Consider the following 20,009-nt stretch of genomic DNA (forward strand, 5'->3'; position numbering starts at 1 on the left):
AGCATCGAAAATGTCATTACACTAACAAGAAGAGGTGTCACAATTTTATAACCTGTCCTTCTTTTTTCTTCTTTTTTTTTTTTTTTTCCAAATGGTCAGATCTTGAAAAACTATCCTTTGGATTGAGGAAACAGTCTATCTTTCACAAACACACTTTCCCATACATAAGCCCCCTTAATGAAGAATTTAAGAAAGATTTAAGACTCCTTTCACCTTTACAGCTTAAAGTGGCAGGTTCCCAAGTTTCATTTGCAGTGCAATATGAGAATTTTCCCTCGTTGCTGTAAAACCCTTCTTTACATTCATAATGAACCGCACTTCCTGGTAGTGAGCTGTAGTTCCCCACAATGTAGCCATGCTTCATTTCAGGAGGGGAACCACATCCAATTTCTGCAAAGAGACTGGGTTAAAAGATCTCACAGTACAAAAATCACAACACACAACAACTTTAAGATGAGTTGAAGTGAATGGTCGTATCACAAAATACACCCAATCTGATGAATCCAAGTGGTTGCCAAAAGGGTGGAAGAGTTGAAGAGCTGTACTGGCCACAGCTGGAGGAACACAGCGACCCAGGTATTGAGCTACATCTTTACTAACATACAGCTGGAGCCATTTACAACACCAAAGAGGAGATATTGCAGTGTGATGGTGCTTTGCATGTGCCAATCTTGTTACAGCAATCACTGGGTGATCTTTCAACACCAGAGGAACATCTCAGGATCCAAAGCACAGGTTTTATTTCCCTGTATGTGGGAAAGGTGAAGCACCATGGATGGGCTGAAATGAAACTGTCTGCCCCTCAATTCCTTCATCTCACTGAACCAGTCTGCACACAAAAGCTACATTCCTTCAGCACAGGTACGTGACGGGGCTCCCTGGTCCTATTCCGCATGTGAAACCATCAGTACAGACATGCTACTTTACCACAGCAAGTAGAGGGGGAAGTTGGTGAAATAAGCAGGGTTATCAGCAATTCTGGCAAAAGGAAGAGGGCACTTAAGCCAGAAAAACTGGGTGAACTACAGGCTGTGAGCTTTACTGATGGTCCTTGCAATAATTCAGAAATGAGAGTTGGGTATAATCGCAGCATTACTACCAGCTGGGATGCCCGGGTTCATTACAAACTGACAGCTACAGCTTACACTGCTAGCACTTTGCATCTGTGAAAACCTATGCTAAAAAGGCAAGGAGAAAGAGTTTCAAACCAAATTTTTTTTTTTTTTTAAGGCAAGATAAACAGAACAGTTTATTTATGAAGGTGGCACACTATGTAATAAACAGTTAAACTATTACTTTATTATTCTTCTCCCCTAGGTTTGTTTCATTCATCTGATGTCTCTTACCAGCTATTTCTCGTCTCTTCCCTTCCCCATCATGCAGCATGATTATACAAGTGGATTATACCACGCTTCACAGAATCTTCATGGTTGGAAGGGACCTTTGAGATCATTGAGTCCAACCACAAAAAAGAAAAAAAAAAAAACACCCAAACAAAAAACACACAACCACCCACAACCACACACCACACCCACCCACCAACACAAACCAACAATCTCAGGCACTAGAGCGTGCCCTGAAGTGCCATGTCTACACGTTTCTTAAATACCTCCGCCTTCCTACTCAAAAACTAACTACATCACCTTCACGACAATACCAAGCTTCTCTTGACTCTGCACCTGAACCACTGCTGAGAGGCTCTAGAAATCATGTCTGGTGTCAACGCTACCATTAAGACATCACTGGAACAAAATGAACCCAAGAGGGAAAAAAAAAAAAAATTATACAGCAGGCAAAGTCCACAGAGAGGCCTTCTGCCCTGCAGACTTAAAAGCACAGGTCAGTGCAGGTACTGCTACATCGTGTAAGATCTGATTTAATCTGCTAGCAGAAACAGCATCCAAAGACTCACCTTTGCATGAAACTATGTTCCCATCTGGATGAAAAGAACGGTCTCCATTTTCTAATTTATAACCATCCTTGCAGTAACACCTGTAGCTTCCTTCAGTATTCACGCATCTTGCATGGCGACCACACAGCCCAGACTCCTCACATTCATCTATATCTAAAAATTCAGAGAAAAAAAATGCACTTCATAATAGGGTTTTTTGGTGTTTTTTTTTTTCACTAACAAATGTAAGACCCAAGCTTAAAATAAATACAGCATTCCATTAAGGGCTCTATGTAGCTTCTAACGGCTCTTCTGGGAAACAAAAGAGCTTATCGTTGCCTGGTGTTCAAGCACCTGAAAGAGGCAGATTCTCAATTTTGTAGGTAGCTATCTTCTAAATTATTGCTGTTTTACCAAACAAACAGTTTCCAATGTTACCTCCTGCTACAAAAATCCCAGAAATACCCTGTATCTGCAAATATCTTAATCAGTTACAACAGTTCATTACTGTAACACAGGAACTGGCTAATATTCTACACTAAACACAAACATGACATTCTAAGGGAAAGATACGTATTATCTTGTTTTCTTTAATCTAGATTCTTCTGGAAAGATTATTGCTTGAATCTGACTGTGAAGCAGTAACTTGTAACAAAGCAAAGAATGCAAAATGGAACTAATTCACAACTGTTAGAACCTGCATGTCAAGTAAGTGTCTGCATCCACAGCAGACAGTGCTCTGATATAGTTTTAGAAACTAAGTTCTAAAGCGATGGGGAAAAAAGATTTGTAGAGTAGATACTTAAGTTCTGGATTCCTGATGCTCAAGATTCTTTGTGATGTCTACCTGTACAGTTTGTGCCATCATTGGGAATAAATGTCTTGTTGTTGTTCGAGGCTCGGTATCCATCAAGGCAAACGCAGTAAAAACTTCCATGTGTATTATGACACAGTGTGTGATTTCCACAGATCTTGCTTGCTCCAATTTGGCATTCATCTTTATCTGTCAGCACATTTAAAACACATCAGAGAGAAATGAAGAAAAGCAGAACACTCTTCCCTCCTCACTTGTTGTGTAACCAGACTTCCCCTTGCTGTTTTTCTTCCTAAGTTATTTGAGATGTAAACGCCGCTAGTAAACTGGAGTGTTTAAACCAACAGAGGCTGCTGTCCCTGGATGAAACTGTGAATGAAGTTTCATGACACAGCCTGAGCTGATCTAGGAGTGTCGAAAACAAAGGGCCCTGCTCTCTGCTTCTGCTCTTCCTTACAGCATGCACTGGCTGCACCACTCGATGGAGCTTGTACTGATCTCACCCAACTCACTCAACTGGCAGAGAATTAACACAGCAAAATACACAGCTGCTCTCCTCCCACAGTAATGAGATAACTGAACGCTGTGCAGGGCCCAGCGAGCGCTAGTGCTTGCGAAGGAAGGGGAAGAGATGGGAGTGCAAGAGATCAGAGGTAGATGACCTTCCCTTTGAGCAGTAGTAAACCGTTACACACACTCAGACCAGCATTTGACATCATCCTTTGATTCACATATTGGTTTTTATGACATGGTATTAAGAAGACACTACCAGCTACAGTAATAAACCAAAGCTGAACACCACTTTTCATGTAAAGGACATTGGCACTTAAGAAATCTGTATATAAGCACGCTGTTATTAAGAACAGGTCTTCAACTTATGAAATGAATTTTTAGTTAGTTAGTAACCTGAGATAACTGGAAAAATCAGCAATAAAGCACTGATTTTAATTGTCAGTTTTATTGGCTGGTTTTCAGTTCAACAGTGCATAGTTGAAAAGAATAATAAAGTGAAGCCCACCATATTTAATTTTTTTTCTTGCTGAAGCTAGGATAAAAAAATATTAAATAAACCATTCCAGTATGTTATATTTTAAAAAAATAAATGTTTGATAAACACCTATATTTTCTAAGACAAAAATAATATTTAAATCCTTCATTATATAGCAGAAACTGAATAAAATAGGCAAAAAAGGAAACGACTCATATTCTAGGTTTTAAAAATTCTCCCAGGAAATGACGAAGCTCTTATCATGTTCTGAAGAATTCAGTAATATTACTTGAGAAAGAACATTTTAGGAATGTACACTGTTTCTTGCCATTTTACAAACAGGCAGCCTACCTTGACAATGGGTTCTTCCATTGCCTACAAATCCATAGTTACAGATGCAGACGCTTTTTCCGTCAATCTGATGACATGTAGCATGGATGTGGCAAGTTGCACAGACATCTGAAACTGATCTGTTCACAATTGCTTTGAGAACAAAAAGACACAATTACTTTTTTTTTTTCTTTTAAGAAAGGACCAGAAAGGTGGTTTGGGATGGGTAATTGGCACAGAATTTAAAGTGGAGATAAAATTCTAGATTAAAACACGTAGAATAAAATCCCATCTCCTCCCACTTCATTTTCAAATTTGCAGGAAAACCACAGCCATTATATTCAGAGACCAAAGAAAAGAAAATAAACAGAAAGGATTAAACAGAGTAACTATACTGAAGTTTTCTCCATCCATCTATTCTTTAACAGAATACAGAACAGCTTTTCAACAGTTAGCAAGGCTTAAGAGACTTATAATAAATAGATCTATCCAATATTATCAATCTTTTCTCCATATTCATTTTCTTTACTTGTTTTCATTTCCTCATTTACTGTTATATTGTTTCTATTATTTACACACAAGCATTTGGGCTATTTATCAACCTATTTGTATCTTATATTATCATATGTATATGGTAAAAATGCTATTCATAATTACGATGTTGAGAATGCTGCCAGCAGGAAAATGACTTTTAGTAAAGTAATTTTAGAAATGAGTTTTTATTAGAAGTAGTTTAGCAGTGTATGATACATAACCTAATTTACTGTAATTTGATAGGGCTATAAATACACATGAAACTAGAACAAAATAGGAACTTACACCAACTTGCACCCTTAATTGTATTCATACTTTTAGTGCATTATGTGCATTTCTCTCCTTTTTTTGTAAGCTCCTTTTGTTATCTTCACACATGCACTGGCTTTCCAAATTATAAACCTCAGAATGGACGGCTTGAACATAGGCAAAGCATTTTTAAATTACGTTTTTAAATAAGTAATTAATAGTGCACAAGATGATATTGTCCCATGATACTGGACGTAGCAGTCTGGAATTTTTTTTTTACTCTCCTAACACAGCTAAGATTGATAAGGACGGTGTGGTTCTTAGAGAATACAAATCTTACTGCACCTATAGCAGCTCTGACAAAACTTCACATGCCTTTTCATGGTGTCTAAATACGTAACTGTACCTCGAAAGAGAAGGCAGCTGAACACCCCAGCCAACCTTTTTTTATGCACCAAATTTATCAGCGTGATAAAACTGCCCTTCCCCACAGTGCTTCAGCTTTACTCATGGTGCATTTCTGAGAGCATTAAGACTCCTAATTCTCAATGCTCTTATATATTTTTGTGTGTTCCTAGTAAGAACAAAACCCAAAACCCATAAGCCTGCAATAGTAGCCAACGCAGATCAGATAATTAAATTTAAAAACAGCCATGGTAAGAACCTTCTCACGATACCCCAATCTCCTGATAAGACATGGGCATGTCCTCCTCAGATTGCTGCTCCGGGAGATAAAGAGCGTTTTTTTTCTCTCTCTCCTCCCCTCCCCCCCAACCCCAAACTACACCACATGAAACTTTACGACTTATTTCTCCTCAGTAACATACCATTTTTCACTCCAGCACTGAAGTCACCTCACGGTTTTAGTCCTACCCTGGCGCTCCCTCAGGCGCGTTTCCCGCCCAGGCCAGGCCCCTCTCGCCCACAGCCCTCACCGCCCGCCGAGGCCAAACATGGCCCCCCGAGGCCTGAGGCCCCCGCCACCGATCCTATCGCCGAGCCCTCGACGTCCCACCGAGTCAGAGACCCACCGCCCGGCCGCAGCCCTCCCACCACCGCTCCCCTCGTCCCCTTCGCGCCTCCCCCGCCTCGCCCGATGGGCACCGCCCTGACGGCCCGGGGAGGGGCCGCACTTACCCCGCCGCCGCCCCGCGCACTGCAGCAGCAGCAGCAGCACCGGCCCCAGGGCCCGGCCGACCCACGTCCTCATGTCCCCGTCGCCGCCTCCGCGCCCCCGGGTGCTGCGCGGGCACGGTGCCTCCGCATCCTCCCCGCGGGGTGGACGGCGGGAGGGGAGGGCCAAAGGCCGCGGCCCCCGGCCCTTATCGCCGCCGCGCCCTCGGGCCCCCCCCCGGCCTGGCCCCTTTCCCTCGCTCACCCGAAGAGCCTTTGCCCGCAAAACCCGCTCTTTTCTTCCTTTTTTTTTTCTCTCTCTCACTTCCCTGGCACAACCCCTTTCCTTCCCCAGGACGCCGCCTTTGCCCCGGCCGGGCGAGTGGCAGAGCTGATAAGGGCTGTTGCCGTTTGCAGTGGCCGGCCCTCGCCCCGGGGTGGGGGGGGAGTGAGAAATAGAGGGAAGGGTTATTTATGATTCCTGGGAATGAGGGAAAGGTCACTGTGGAGTTACACCTATTCGACGGTGGCCACTGTGCTGGTCCCTGCCCAGCCATGAACCCTCCGGACACCTCTGCCAGAGCCCTCTGTCCTGAGCAGGGCAGAAATTGGCACATCGTGTCTACAATGTGTGAAAATGGTGTAGCTGCACACCACCAGCCCGCTGGACTTCAAATTTAAGTACGGCTTCATCCTCGTTAGGCCTTCGCTGCAGTCCAGATGAATTCCAAAACTTAACGTTTTTAACCAGTCCCAGCATCGCTGCTTGAAGAGTTTTCTCCTGAAACATGATCCTCCTGAAGGTCGTGGTCCTTAATGTTTAGAAAGCTGCATAGACTTGTGTTTATCTAAAAATTCCATTGCCTGGTTATCACAACTACAATAGAAGAAAAGTCATAGAATCATAGAATGGTTAGAGTTGGAAGGGACCTTAAAGATCATCGAGTTCCAACCCCCCTGCCATGGGCAGGGACACCTCCACTAGAGCAGGTTGCCCAAAGCCCCATCCAGCCCGGCCTTGAACACTTCCAGGGATGGGGCATCCACAACTTCCCTGGGCAACTTGTTCCAGTGCTTCACTACCCTTACAGTAAAGAATTTCCTCCTAATATCTAATCTAAATCTCCCCTCTTCCAATTTAAAACCGTTACCCCTTGTCCTGTCACTACACTTCCTGACAAAGAGTCCCTCTCCGGCTCTCCTGTAGGCTGCCTTCAGATATTGGAAGGCTGCTATGACAAGGAGACACACGGGGGGAAGCCTAACACAAACGTAGGTTTGGGCATCGTGGATGTGCGCTAATGAGCTTCCTGAAGTTGTGCTATGTCGGCTTTACATTAATGCCCTGCACAGTCAAGCCCTCCACCACAACCTGGTCTTTGACTGCTGTGTCACTGTGCTATAACGAAAAGGACCAAACAATCTGATTTCAATGGAAGCAAAACTTGTTTTCATAAAACTATCAGCTTTATTGGTTTACTTTTATTTATGTAAGTTGATCTGTCCCAGTATTTTTAAATTAACATTCTGCCTACTTAAGCATGTATATGTTTTTAACCAGCTTTTCTACCCTTATTCATCTTGACTGGGACACGAGGTGAGCTGATTTTTCCCCAGCGGCCAGTTACGTCCAAGCAACCCTGCTTTTTTGGAGTAACACACTACAGATATCAGTACTGCGTGTTTCCATCTTAAGTTACTGAAATTGGAGGCACAGTAGTAAGGAGCTTAACACTATAAAGAATGATTCAGAGTGAAATTTTTCTGCATAACATACTAAAAATTGTATAGAGATTACATTTTTTCCCTCTCTTAGCAGCCCACCAATTTGCAGACCCACTAATCACTGAAAAATTTCATAAAAAGTAGTGGGAGCAACTTTTATAATTATAAACACCTCACACAGCAAAGAGGAAAACATTTTTGGCAGCAAGTCTGAAGAAATATATCATTATATTTACAAAGAGAACAAGTTAAAAAATGTAATATAAACATTCTTTAAAGAAAGTAACAAGGAAGTGTATCAGTAGAAGAAAATACAGGACCTAGACTGGAGCAAACCTCCTCATTTTGTTCCATCCTAATATGTCTTAAACAGTAACTAATCAGCTGTTTAAGGCATACTTCAGTACCAAATAATTAAACTACACACAGAGGCTACTTTAAATTACAGATATGTGGCTTGCATATCTAAATACAAATCACAATCATACGAAATAAGCGTCAAAAGGATGTTGAGAGGGCATCTCTTCTGTTTTTCTGCTCTATGACAAGATGGGCTCTACATAAATGAATCCTGACCTATTTGTCTAACCTGCTCTTCACAGTGACAGCGATGTAGAATTCACAGCATTCCCAACCAATCTGTTCCAGTACTTCACTCTCTTTGTAATCTGAAAATGGTAATCTAAGGTTCAATTTAACTTTTAGTTAAATTGTTACATCTTTTTTCAGTTCCCAACAGCCTCCATGATCTGGACCCAGGTTTGAATCAGCCACTGAAACAAGTCACAGATCACTGCTGCTCTGGGGTCACCTGCGCAAGTCCTGAGGTAGTTTATTTAGAAAGACAATTAAAAGATTCAGGAGGGTAAAACAGATCAGTGTCCCAACACGCTGATCCTTACAGCTTAGGCAAATTTAGGTAATTTCATACAAAAATCTGCCTATTAGAAATACAGGATAATATCCCCATAGATTTTCTGTTCTGGATAGGATAAGGTTTTTAATCTTTTCACTGTCAAACTTAAAGGACTGAGTTTGTAATTACTATGTTTCCTTTGTCCCTAATAGCATTAAATCTCCCTATGCAGAAAGCCTCTGTACCAGTATTTGCTTCCATTTCTCTTCTCTGTGATAAGAAAACAGTTATGATGGTCAGAGTAATTGAATTCATCCAGAGACACTTGGAAGTTTCCTGTGCAATTTTTCCTTGCAGCTGTCTAAATGGAGATAATTGAAAATCAGAGAGGCAAGCAGGATTAAACATCTCCTCCGCTGTCTGTATTTGTTCTGTCTCCTTCGCAGACAGTGAATGTCACTATGTCATCTAAGTCACATTCTTTTTTGTAAGGATGTTTGGCATAGATTGCACTACTTATTCCAACATATTAAGACAAAATATTTGATACTAATGGCTTGTTCAGGAAAAAGATTTTTAAAAACACAGCAGACATCTTCAGCCAGAGTGAATAAATATAATTCATCCTTGTTAACGGATCACTCAGCTATTCATAATACAGTTGCATTCTCGAACAGCTTGTTATCAAGCACTTCTTTCCAGCTGGCTATGAAAAGAGCAACTGCAACCTGATGGAAGGTTCCTTCCATCTGAATTCTGCCTCTCTTGCCTATTTAAAATGAATCAGTTTAAAAAGTGGTTTCTGGTTATCCACTTACTTTCCAGAATAAGCAACCGCAATTGTTGAAGCAGAAATAACTGAAAAATTGGCTGACCCTCTCCAGCTTCTAATGAAAATGCTCTGGTAAATTTTGTGGAGAAGAAAAACATTCTCTTGTAACGAATTTTGCTCAAAAGGAAATATTACCACTCAAGTTGTTTGCAGCATTTCTGTCTGTACACTCAGATGCCACCCTGCCACTGTCTCAACTCCTGATGAGTGAAGTCAAGATGAAGAAAGGAAATGGGGTTTCTGCAAAAGAATTAGAGTTGAGAGATACATGAATTTGAACCTTAAAATATTGAATGCTTCGCTACAATTTCCCTGGAGGATAGGCCTTGGATGAAACTGACATCAGAGCGTGCCATATACACCTCATAGCTAGAGCATGGTAGGTGATAAAGCCCGCTGACAGTTGCTGCTAATCAGAAAAGCAGCTCTACAGAGCAAAAAGGCTGCTATCTGTGGGTTTTAGCATAGGAGCAGGAGCCTGAACTGAGCTTTGCCGCATACTCGCTGTGACCTTTGATAAGATAACCCCTCTCTGCCTCTCTTCGCCTCTCCCTCCCACTTAGTTGTGAAACTGGGATAATGCTCCTACCATAGGTGTGTTGAGGCTTAATACCGTAAAAGCAGGTCTGAGATGATGCAATGTAAACTTCTGATAGAAGCTTTGATGTCACTACAATCTGCCCTAATTTTCAAACCGCAGGGGCTTAGTGTCAATCTAACTGGGGCAGCATCCTAATGTTGCTGGGTCTTGGAATATCACACGAGAAGGCTGCTGGCTGCTTCTGATTGCTCCGTGCTGTTATACACAAGCTGTGCAATTATTTTGAGGGCTATGCTGACTAAAGGCAATCGTTAAGAGAAGAAAGGCAGAGAGTCACAATGGTAAAATAAGGGAGAAAAAAAAAAAAAAAAAGAGTAACCACACCCCCTTCATATATTATTTAAAAAAAAAAAGCAACCAGTGTTGTGATTTTCTTAACTCCAGATAAATGAACAGACATCTTTTCTTTTCTGGTTCTAGAACACCTGATAAAATCAGAAGAGAAAGAACTGGGGAACGAGCTTAATGCTCCCTTCTCTGCCAGGCTCCCCGAGCACATCCACAAGGGTGCTGGCCTTATTATTGCAGCTGCACAAAGCTTAATAACAACTTATAGCCGAGGCAAAAATTAACAATAGTTTATTTGATAGGTACAGGAAGAAACCCAGATCCCACTGACTGTATTATACTTCTCTCACAATATATTTTGGGGCAAGATCAGTCTAGAAGTGCCATCATTAGATGGCAAATATGGCAACTTGTCAAACTATATTATCTATGAAAATAAAAATTTCCATACACATTTCCTATGAGAAGGGAAAACCAAATATTGATTAGAGACTATAAACAAAGCAGTTCTCAAGCTGTTCAGGCAGCTGGGGATTCTTTTCCCATGGCTTCTTTCTCTACAGACCTACCCACTGTGTTTTGTCACCCACCTGGCAATCTCATATTTGCATCAACACTTTGTAGTGGGAAAGAAGAGGGGAAGAGTGTAATAACCAAACCTTTTACAGTAAATACGTTTACCTTCTCTCCCTGAATTGTTTTGTAAGCAATGCACCTTTCACATGCTGTTTATCCAGTTTAAAGAAACTCAATTAGATAGCACTTCAAGTTACTGTATTTTTAGACTGTGGGAACAGAAAGCCAGCAGGATGAGTTGGATTTCAGATTCATAACATTATGCATTCATTTTTGGCATACAAAGAGAGAGTGCTTTTGTTTGGTTACACAAACATCATGAGCTCTGCTCTTTGGTCTTTCAAAATTCAGTTAGGTATAATGCTATTATTTCTATGTTTACTGGCAATCAGAAGAGAAAGAGACCCTGGGTAATGAAGTTCCTATGTTGTCATAAATTGTAGTAAAGACATAAGATTGATGCAAAGCTGACAGCCCTATTATCTTCAAATAGCTAACAATATTCCTACAAGACTCCTCACGACTATCAGTAATGCCACTATCCAGAAACTGATTGGCAGTAAGAGACCACTTGCCATGGTAATTAAAAGCTGCATTCTGTCTAGTACTGAACATTTGTTATAGCACCACAAAAAATACAGTAGCTAAGTGACAAAATCATTGACCTTTACTGGGATTTTGTCTGCTACCTGCTTCTTCCCACCAGGAATAGAGTATGCATTAGTCAATAGGACCTAAATAAAAACTAAGCATCAGAGGTATGCATAAAGATGATGGAACCTTCTCTACAAAAGCAAAAGAACGTATTTGGGGGGTGGGTGTTTACATTCTAAAAGGTCCCAAAAACTTGGAGGAAGAGACTCACACAGCTAGACTAGTTGATTGTTCCATTTTATATAGACCCAAAATTGGGGAGATTACTATACATCTCTGATAAAGGGTCTCTGTGTGAAAATGAATTTTTGTATGTACTGGCTTTGGAACACAGCTTGTCAATCATAAAACCACAAGTATTTGATACAAGTATTTGTTGGCTTTTAGAGAGTTTTTTTTAAAGCAGTGTCTAGGATTAAAATATTTCCAAATATTAAAAAAAAAAAATCCAATTTAAGATATTTCCAAAATGAAATTTTTCTTTAAGTGTAATCATCCCTGCTTTAACCTGAAAATTTAGGCAGACAAGCGTCACTGTGAATGACACAATACCTAGGAATCGGGGAAAATGTATTTGAACCTAACCTATTGCTTAATTGTCATCAGTATTATGGTGAAATGTTTGAAAACACAATGCATTGCTGGCAGAAAAACACTCAGAGACACCTGTGTATTAGAAGTGTAGAAACATCTATAGGCATTATTAACTTATCTTGTGCCTAAGGAAAAATAGCTACATCTAGGAAATCATGACATTTAGAAATAACCTGCTCTGCCTTTAGAGTTCTTTTTCTTCCTCTTTTGTATAGAAAAAACCCACCTCTTAATGACAACCTGAGTGTTTCATTGCAGGTTAGCAAAAAATTAAAATACAGTGCATATTAACTGTGCTTTTCTAATGGTCTCTGAATGACAGATTTGTCCAGCACAGCCTTTCTCAGACAGCAACTTTCCCAAATCTTGGGAATCCAGATTTCTGAGCATATTTTTTATGCAAAACAACAACAACAATTTTTTTTACTCAAAATAGTTCAGCTTTCTCTTGTACTTAGAGATCCTTCTACACTTATGGTTCTAAAGACAATTATGCATAAACTGAATGCTTGGACCTATAGTAAATATTTAAGACACAGATTCAAAATTTTGGGCATCTTTTAAACTTGTTGTAGCTTATCTTCCTGAGAAATGCATGGCCAACTTGCATTCTAGAATATTTCCCCAAAATACAGAGCAGTCGGTAAGCATATGAGGTATCAATACCTGCTTTTCCTCGACTACTTTTCTGACCTTTTAATTAAAATACACTTAAGTTGCAGAAGAGGCATTGCAATTTTTTTTGATTGTGTGCAATATTCCTTTCAAAACTCCTGTGATAGTGTTACAAAGAGGGAAAATGAGACAAATGAAACTTGTCTAAAACCACAAAGTACCCATAGGTTAATCTGAGCAAGAAATCAAAGTTTGTCTCACAGTGCACTGTCAGTTGTAAACTTTAAATTTTCAGGGAAAAAAGTCCATACAAGAATATAATCTTTACCTATAAAAATGTATATAAAACCAACAAACAGATAAAACCTCCCTCTCTGTCTCCCCACAACAGACTTTGACATGGGTAACATATGGCTACTATGCATCTCTAGTGAGTAGCTGATGAACTACTCCCACATTTAAGCGTCTTTTTGTCTTCTTGGAGAACTTTCTGTCACCGGAAGAACTTGAGATTGAAATAATGTCTAACTGATGACTGTCAATTGAGTCCTGCACTAGGCTGAGTACTTGCTTCTTGCTATGTAGTACATCAACTCACTAATTACAGATTTTTTTTATTTCATACACATTTGAAATACAACTATTTCATCTGTGACATTATACAGTTACATAAATCAAATATTCCAAATTATATCTATCTTAATAATATTACACGATACATTAACATAGCATTAAAATCCAGGTAAATGATTTTACACTTCTGTCCAGTTCTAAAACAGTTCTAAAGTTAAGCTGAAGGTACAGTCCCATCATTGGAATAGTAAGTGAGGAGGTACCTATATTTAAGTTACATATATTATTATATGTAAATGTATGTATATAATGATATAAGTTAAGTTTAGCAGTTGTTTATATTGGATCCTAGCCTTTGAAAGGAAAAGAATCAGCAGGATTTCTCAACCTACATTCAGCATCTTAATCAAGCTCATTGTTTCTATGCAATTGATCTGCAAAGTTATCAGCAATTAGCCCGTTAGATCACATGAGACAGTAAGTGACTCAGATGTCCCAGGTGAGACAGGATATTGCTTCTAACATAGAAACATAGAATCATAGAATGGTTAGGGTTGGAAGGGACCTTAAAAATCGAGTTCCAACCCCCCTGCCATGGGCAGGGACACCTCCACTAGAGCAGGTTGCTCAAAGCCCCATCCAGTCTGGCCTTAAACACTTCCAGGGATGGGGCATCCACAACTTCCCTGGGCGACCTGTTCCAGTGCTTCACCACCCTCACAGGAAAGAATTTCCTCCTAATATCTAATCTAAATCTCCCCTCTTCCAATTTAAAACCGTTACCCTTTGTCCTGTCACTACATCTCCTGACAAAGAGTCCCTCTCCAGCTCTCCTGTAGGCTCCCTTCAGATATTGGAAGGCTGCTGTGAGGTCTCCCCGGAGCCTTCTCTTCTCCAGGCTGAACAACCCCAGCTCTCTCAGCCTGTCTTCATAGGGGAGGTGCTCCATCCCTCTGAGCACCTTTGTGGCCCTCTGCTGGACCCGTGCCAACAGGTCCATGTCCTTCCTGTGTTGAGGACTCCAAAGCTGGACACAGTATTCCAGTGGGGTCTCATGAGTGCAGAGTAGAGGGAGAGAATCACCTCCCACGACCTGCTGGCCACACTTCTCATGATGCAGCCCAGAATCTGGTTGGCTTTCTGGGCTGCCAGTGCGCACTGCCGGCTCATGTTGAGCACCTCATCCACCAACACCCCCAAGTCCTTCTCCTCAGGGCTGGTCTCCAGTCATTCTCCCCCCAACCTGTATTTGTGCCTGGGATTGCCACGTCCCAGGTGCAGGACCCTGCACTTGGCTTGGTTGAACTTCATGCGATTTGCACGAGCCCACCTCTCAAGCCTGTCCAGGTCCCTCTGGATGGCATCCCTTCCCTCCAGTGTGTTGACCGCGCCACCGAGCTTGGTGTCGTCAGCAAACTTGCTGAGGGTGCACTCTATCCCACTGTCCATGTCTCCGACAAAGATGTTGAGCAGCACTGGTCCCAGTACCGACCCCTGAGGAACTCTACTCGTCACTGGCCGCCAATTGGACATTGAACCATTGACCACAACCCTTTGAGTACAGCCATTCAGCCAGTTCCTTATGCACCAAGTGGTCCATCCATCGAATCCATGACTTTCCAATTTTGAGACCAGGATGTCGTGCGGGACAGTGTCAAACGCTTTGCATAAGTCCAGGTAGATGACGCCTGTTGCTCTGCCCTTGTCCACCAAGTCTGGGGCAGTATCGTAAAAGGCCACCAAATTTGTCAGGCACGATTTGCCCTTGGTGAAGCCATGCTGGCTGTCTCAAATCACCTCCTTATTGTCCATGTGCCTTAGCAGAGATTCCAGGAGGATCTGCTCCATGATTTTGCCAGGCACAGCAATGGTTGTGTCAGACCCTTCAGAAGTAACTTCTTCCTTATCTGTTTTCCTGCTGATGAGTGGCAATAATGACTGCCAAAATATTTTTCAGAGGCCTTGATTAAAATATGAGGCATCAAAATAAAAGCTAAATGAAAAGTGTAATCATCCCATAATATAAAGTTGGGAGAATCTAAGCCCTGCAGAATAAGCAGCTTATATAACAACTAATGATAAAGATACACAGTAATTTAACATATTCCTCAAAGAAAAACAATTTGCACAAGCAGCAGTCATAGTCCTGCACTGACTGCTGGATAAAGGGCTCCATAAAGAGCTCCAGAAAGTTCTTTCATGCCCTGACGATTAAATTAGATCAGGCTGTCTTGCAAGAGACAGGCTGTAACCAACAGCGCCAACCCAGAGCAGAGAGAGAGAGAAAGACATTTATGCCGTAGGAAGCCTTGGCATCAAGGAGCGTAGTGTTGTGTATTAACTTTTATATCCCTGTGGCTGAATTAACCTTAAAAGATCTTACCTTGGGAGATGCTTAAACCCAAGAACGCAAATAGAGTAATGCATTGTCTTTTACTGTTGAAACAGAAAGCACCCAACAATTGGGATAGGTCCCCCTTCAACGTTCAAGTTCCATATCTGATAGACCAATGAAGGGTAAGCTTGTTGAAGCAGATACAGGAACAGTGTGAACCCTTTATGCTTTTGACAAGACAATTAAAGCCTCAGCAGGAGAGAATTTGAAGCTATCCAGTCACAGTGAGAACATACACACAAAAAGGAAAAGAGTATGTAACACGACCAAACATCATATATGAAGGAAGGTGTAGAAAAAACTCTACGTTAATAGATGTGATGAAAGAGAGGACTTGGGTAGCAAACCCTTTTCAAAAACTTACTGTGCTCTTAAATAGAAAAACTACTTTCACAGCTTTGTAAAACGAGGAACCTTAGATACACAATTCACAAGATACTTCCAAATCTGTTGAGCAGATGAGTCAAATTCTGCATATACAGGAATGACATTTTACCGAGTGCGCTGTATTGCTGCTATTTAATCTCATTAATGGTATTTAAAACTGCTTTGGTGCAATTTGGCCATGGGGGAGAACTGGAAATAAGAGGGGAGGGAAGGAAAGAACGGGTTGGAACTGCTGAAAAAAAAATCAGCCAGTGATATTGCTGTGTTCTTTTTTTAAGATATCACCCTGACAATTTCAATTTTTTGTCAATTCTTAACTGAAAGTTTTTAATTAGAAAAGAACCCACAACCCTCCCTCCAAGCACCCACCCACACTGCAGTAACTAAAATAGTTTATGGAGTTACATAATGGGATGTTCTTCCCATATCATCAACAGAATTCATAGTACTGAGCAGAATGGTTATCCTAATTTCTCTAGCTTTTTGAGATAGTCTTAAGTGTCATTTTTTTTGTGTTAAGATGATTTTTTTAAAACAGCTTCATTTTTATTTTTTACAGTCAGTGATGGTTACTCACCAAACAGTGTTTGCAAATACATTCTCTAGGTGTGTGCTAGATACACCATAGCAGGGTAGAAACAGAAACTCTATCCAACCACAGGGCTGCAAGGCTGCAGCGTTATGCAATATCCTTCAGTCAGTCCTCTTTTAAAAAGCTTCCAAGCACGGAATAATGGCTTTTCAGACCCAGATGGGCTATGGAGGGGAAAAAACACCCACACAAAACACTCAATGAAAACTATAATAGACCTTTCATCATACAAGAGAACCAGTTAAACCATAGCTGGAAAGACACATTACACAGTACATGTAGTGCAGGTACTACACAAGATATGCCTTTTCTTTTCAGCCAAGTAATTTTCCATGCTTGCATTAAAAGCTGGGAATCTCTCAGATGGACACTGACTAGCCATACTTGAAGCAGACTGGAAATAAGAAAAGGGACCTAAAAGCATCACCCTGATAAACTGACTTAGAGTAAGCAGCAAGTCTTAAGGAGTGGGAACGATCACTAACTTGAGACTAAAGCATTACTGTCTTTCTAAGAGCTCTTTTGGACTCAGGCAACTCATGTTGCTACCCCCCACTATCCTAAAGAGGTCCATCCTCATTGTCCATGGATAATTTCTCTTATTTTTCGCAGAATCTGAGCTGAGTTTATGGTCGACAGCAAAAGCATTGGTCTGGAAATGGTCTATGGGAGGATTCACTTCTCTGAGGACTCTTTTCCCCTCTGCCTCCCGTGCTTCCTCTCACCTACCTATTCTACCACATGACTTCCACTTCCTTATCTTTTCTTTAGACATCCTTGTACTCACCTGCTGCACTCTGAAGAACTCAAGGCCAAATATCCAAGTGCACATAAGAAAATGCAAGTGGTGATTTTTATTTTATTTTTAAAAACATACATTAACTTGTTTCTAGCTCTGTAAACAGGTGAGCACTGGGACTGTAGAGTAATCTTTTGGTACTGATCCAAACCATATGAGATCTTACCTGTTGGCAAAGTCACCAGTTACTGCCCTTTCTGTTTCAGCTTGTAAGTAACAGAACAAATTCTGGTATCAAAAAGTTTATATCCACACTATTTAAAAGTGATTTTTCATTTTCCAAGGTGGAGACTTATATTAACTACTTAGGGAAAAATAATTACTTTTAATTAAATTACAGGGGTACAACAATAGCAGACAAGAATTTGGGATGGGATTTGTTTATTGGTTAAGGAGGACGGAGAGGAGATGACAGGTAGGAATTCCATTCTCCTACCACACTTCCTCAGGCAGAATTGGCAGAAAAAAAAAAAAAAGCAGCCAGATTTTGGCCATCAAAAGCTAGTATTTTCTTCAGAATGCTCATCAAATATTTAAGTATCAAGGGCAAAATCAGTAATTACACTTGGGGACTACATATCTAGCCTTTGGAGAATAAGCATTTTGCTGAGAGTTGCAATCCAGTCTAAACGGAAGTAGATTTTTCTCTCTACAAAAGCATCTATTCATAGATTGGTAACAGCACCGTTTACACTAGATTTACTCAGTGCTGTAGTCCTAGCCTTGAGGCACAAGACAATCATTAACCACGTGTATGAGACTTCAGATTCTTCAAGATCTGCTAGGCTTTTACTCAGTGGCAGACAATTAAATCCTTGCCAGATTGGCTGCGAATTTTAGCTCAGAACGAGCACTGCACTCCCCACATCACCCTCATACTTGTATCTATGGCTTTAGGCTACTGCCTGTTCACCATCAATCCTCAGTTTTGGATGCAAGAATAAAAGGGTCTCAGTTAGTGTTGTGTAACACACAGAAGGACAAGCAGAAGGGTATGAAAGAAAAGCAATCGGCAAGAAAGCTGAGAAACAGGAAGCTGAAAGCACACCATCTTTTTCGGCTACTATTCATATTTTTAAAAAATCTTCGTGCAAATGGTATGAACTTGAATCCTAAGGCTAGAAAAGAGTACAATATGGTAAAGAGAAAACAAAAGAATTCTCACTGATGAGGCCCCAAGGCTTGAAGTCTCTCATCCCTGTCTCAAAGAATGAGCAGTCTTCAGCTGCTGCATTGGGTCAGGGTTGTAGAATAGATTTCCATCCTACTGAAAATGAGAATTCCTACCCTGCTCAGGGGAATGTTTAGGCGCTGCTGAGCTTCAATTGTTGTTGAAGATGTGCATTAGTCCTCTTAAAACCCTTTTGATATAAAAAGCTTTAGCATACGTGGCCATCTAAGCAAAAGGAAAAAAAAACAAACCAAACTAAAAACCCACCAGAAAATAAGGCATTAGCTGCGCAGTTGTAGGACAAGAAAATCCCGAAGCAATAGACAAGAACACTGGAAAATTTAAGAGAGTAGAGCTATAATGACATTTATTAAAAGGCATGCTACAACAACTGGAGTTAGGAAAAGAGTCAGGTATAGATACTAGGTGATCAGCAAATACACTAACCTAAAAGAAACAGAATATATTGTAGCATAAACAAAATCAAATTAACAATGCACTACAGAGTCAGAAAATAGATTTCTTTAATATTACATCTTTTCAGTTTTAAGTCATCTCAACAGCCATGGAATCCTTTCTTTGCAATACCACAGATGCTTTACAAATGAAAGCTGTTGCTTATGAAAATATACAAGACAATTGTTTTTTTTTAATATAAAAACATTTTACACTTCCATTTGTTCCCCAAAACACTTTTTGCCAAGTTTAAAAAAAAAAAAACCAAAACAAAAAAGCAAAGAGAAAAAGAGAAAACAACATGAAACATGATGTTACAAATATTTTTTTTTCTTGTGTTAGATGAACATTTTTATAAACTGAAAGGGAACTTTCATGAGCAGATCGTGTAAAATGAGGGAATGTCAGCAATTCTTAGCCGTGCTTTGTGTGTCTTGAATACAATACTAAAAGTAGTCCATTAACTTTTTGCCTTATCCCGCACCATTTGGTTCACATTACGATGTCATTTTTCACTGTGTTTAATCCACCAATAGTAGTCTCAAGTAAAGGCCACTTTGCATTGTGTCTTCCCATCAAAAAGGGGCGTGAGAGAAAACACAGGTTTTCCACAAAATGTCTCAGTAAAACCGGAACAGTCAGTCTTTGGTCAGAGAGCGAGGTGATGTTCTGATGCAAGACTCTGCTTGGTTAGCAACCTTTGTCTTGTGCTGCTGCAGTTCTAGGGCGAACTTTTGCCGAAAGCCGATAATGTATTCAAAAAGAATTGGAAAGTGCTTAAAATGAACTAAGTACATAAGTGGTAGCTTCCCACTCATAAATAATGCACAGTTTCCAAGAACTAAAAAACTGTTTACAGTGATTACATTAGTCTGCTAAGGTAAAAGCTTTCTTCATCTATCAAGGACCTTTAACTACGTCAGCAATTCATTTCTTTGGGACTGCTCCAGGCACGACTTTTTATTACTATTCAAAA

The 20,009-nt window shown here is 40.5% G+C and overlaps 1 protein-coding gene across 1 annotated transcript in view; it reads right to left on the reverse strand.

Moving 5' to 3' along the window:
• Positions 1 to 6,016, reverse strand: part of SUSD1 (sushi domain containing 1) — a 44,423-nt gene extending 38,407 nt beyond the window's left edge. Inside the window, exons 1-5 of the mRNA XM_074166117.1 lie at positions 5,944 to 6,016; positions 4,045 to 4,176; positions 2,739 to 2,894; positions 1,913 to 2,065; positions 214 to 390 (exon numbers count right to left, since the gene is read on the reverse strand). Of these exons, the coding sequence (XP_074022218.1) occupies positions 214 to 390; positions 1,913 to 2,065; positions 2,739 to 2,894; positions 4,045 to 4,176; positions 5,944 to 6,016 (691 nt within the window). The remainder of the gene's footprint in view (positions 1 to 213; positions 391 to 1,912; positions 2,066 to 2,738; positions 2,895 to 4,044; positions 4,177 to 5,943) is intronic.
• Between the last annotated feature and the right edge of the window lie 13,993 nt (positions 6,017 to 20,009).

This window comes from Numenius arquata, chromosome Z, assembly GCF_964106895.1.
Source record: "Numenius arquata chromosome Z, bNumArq3.hap1.1, whole genome shotgun sequence".
NCBI classification, from domain to species: Eukaryota; Metazoa; Chordata; class Aves; order Charadriiformes; family Scolopacidae; genus Numenius; species Numenius arquata.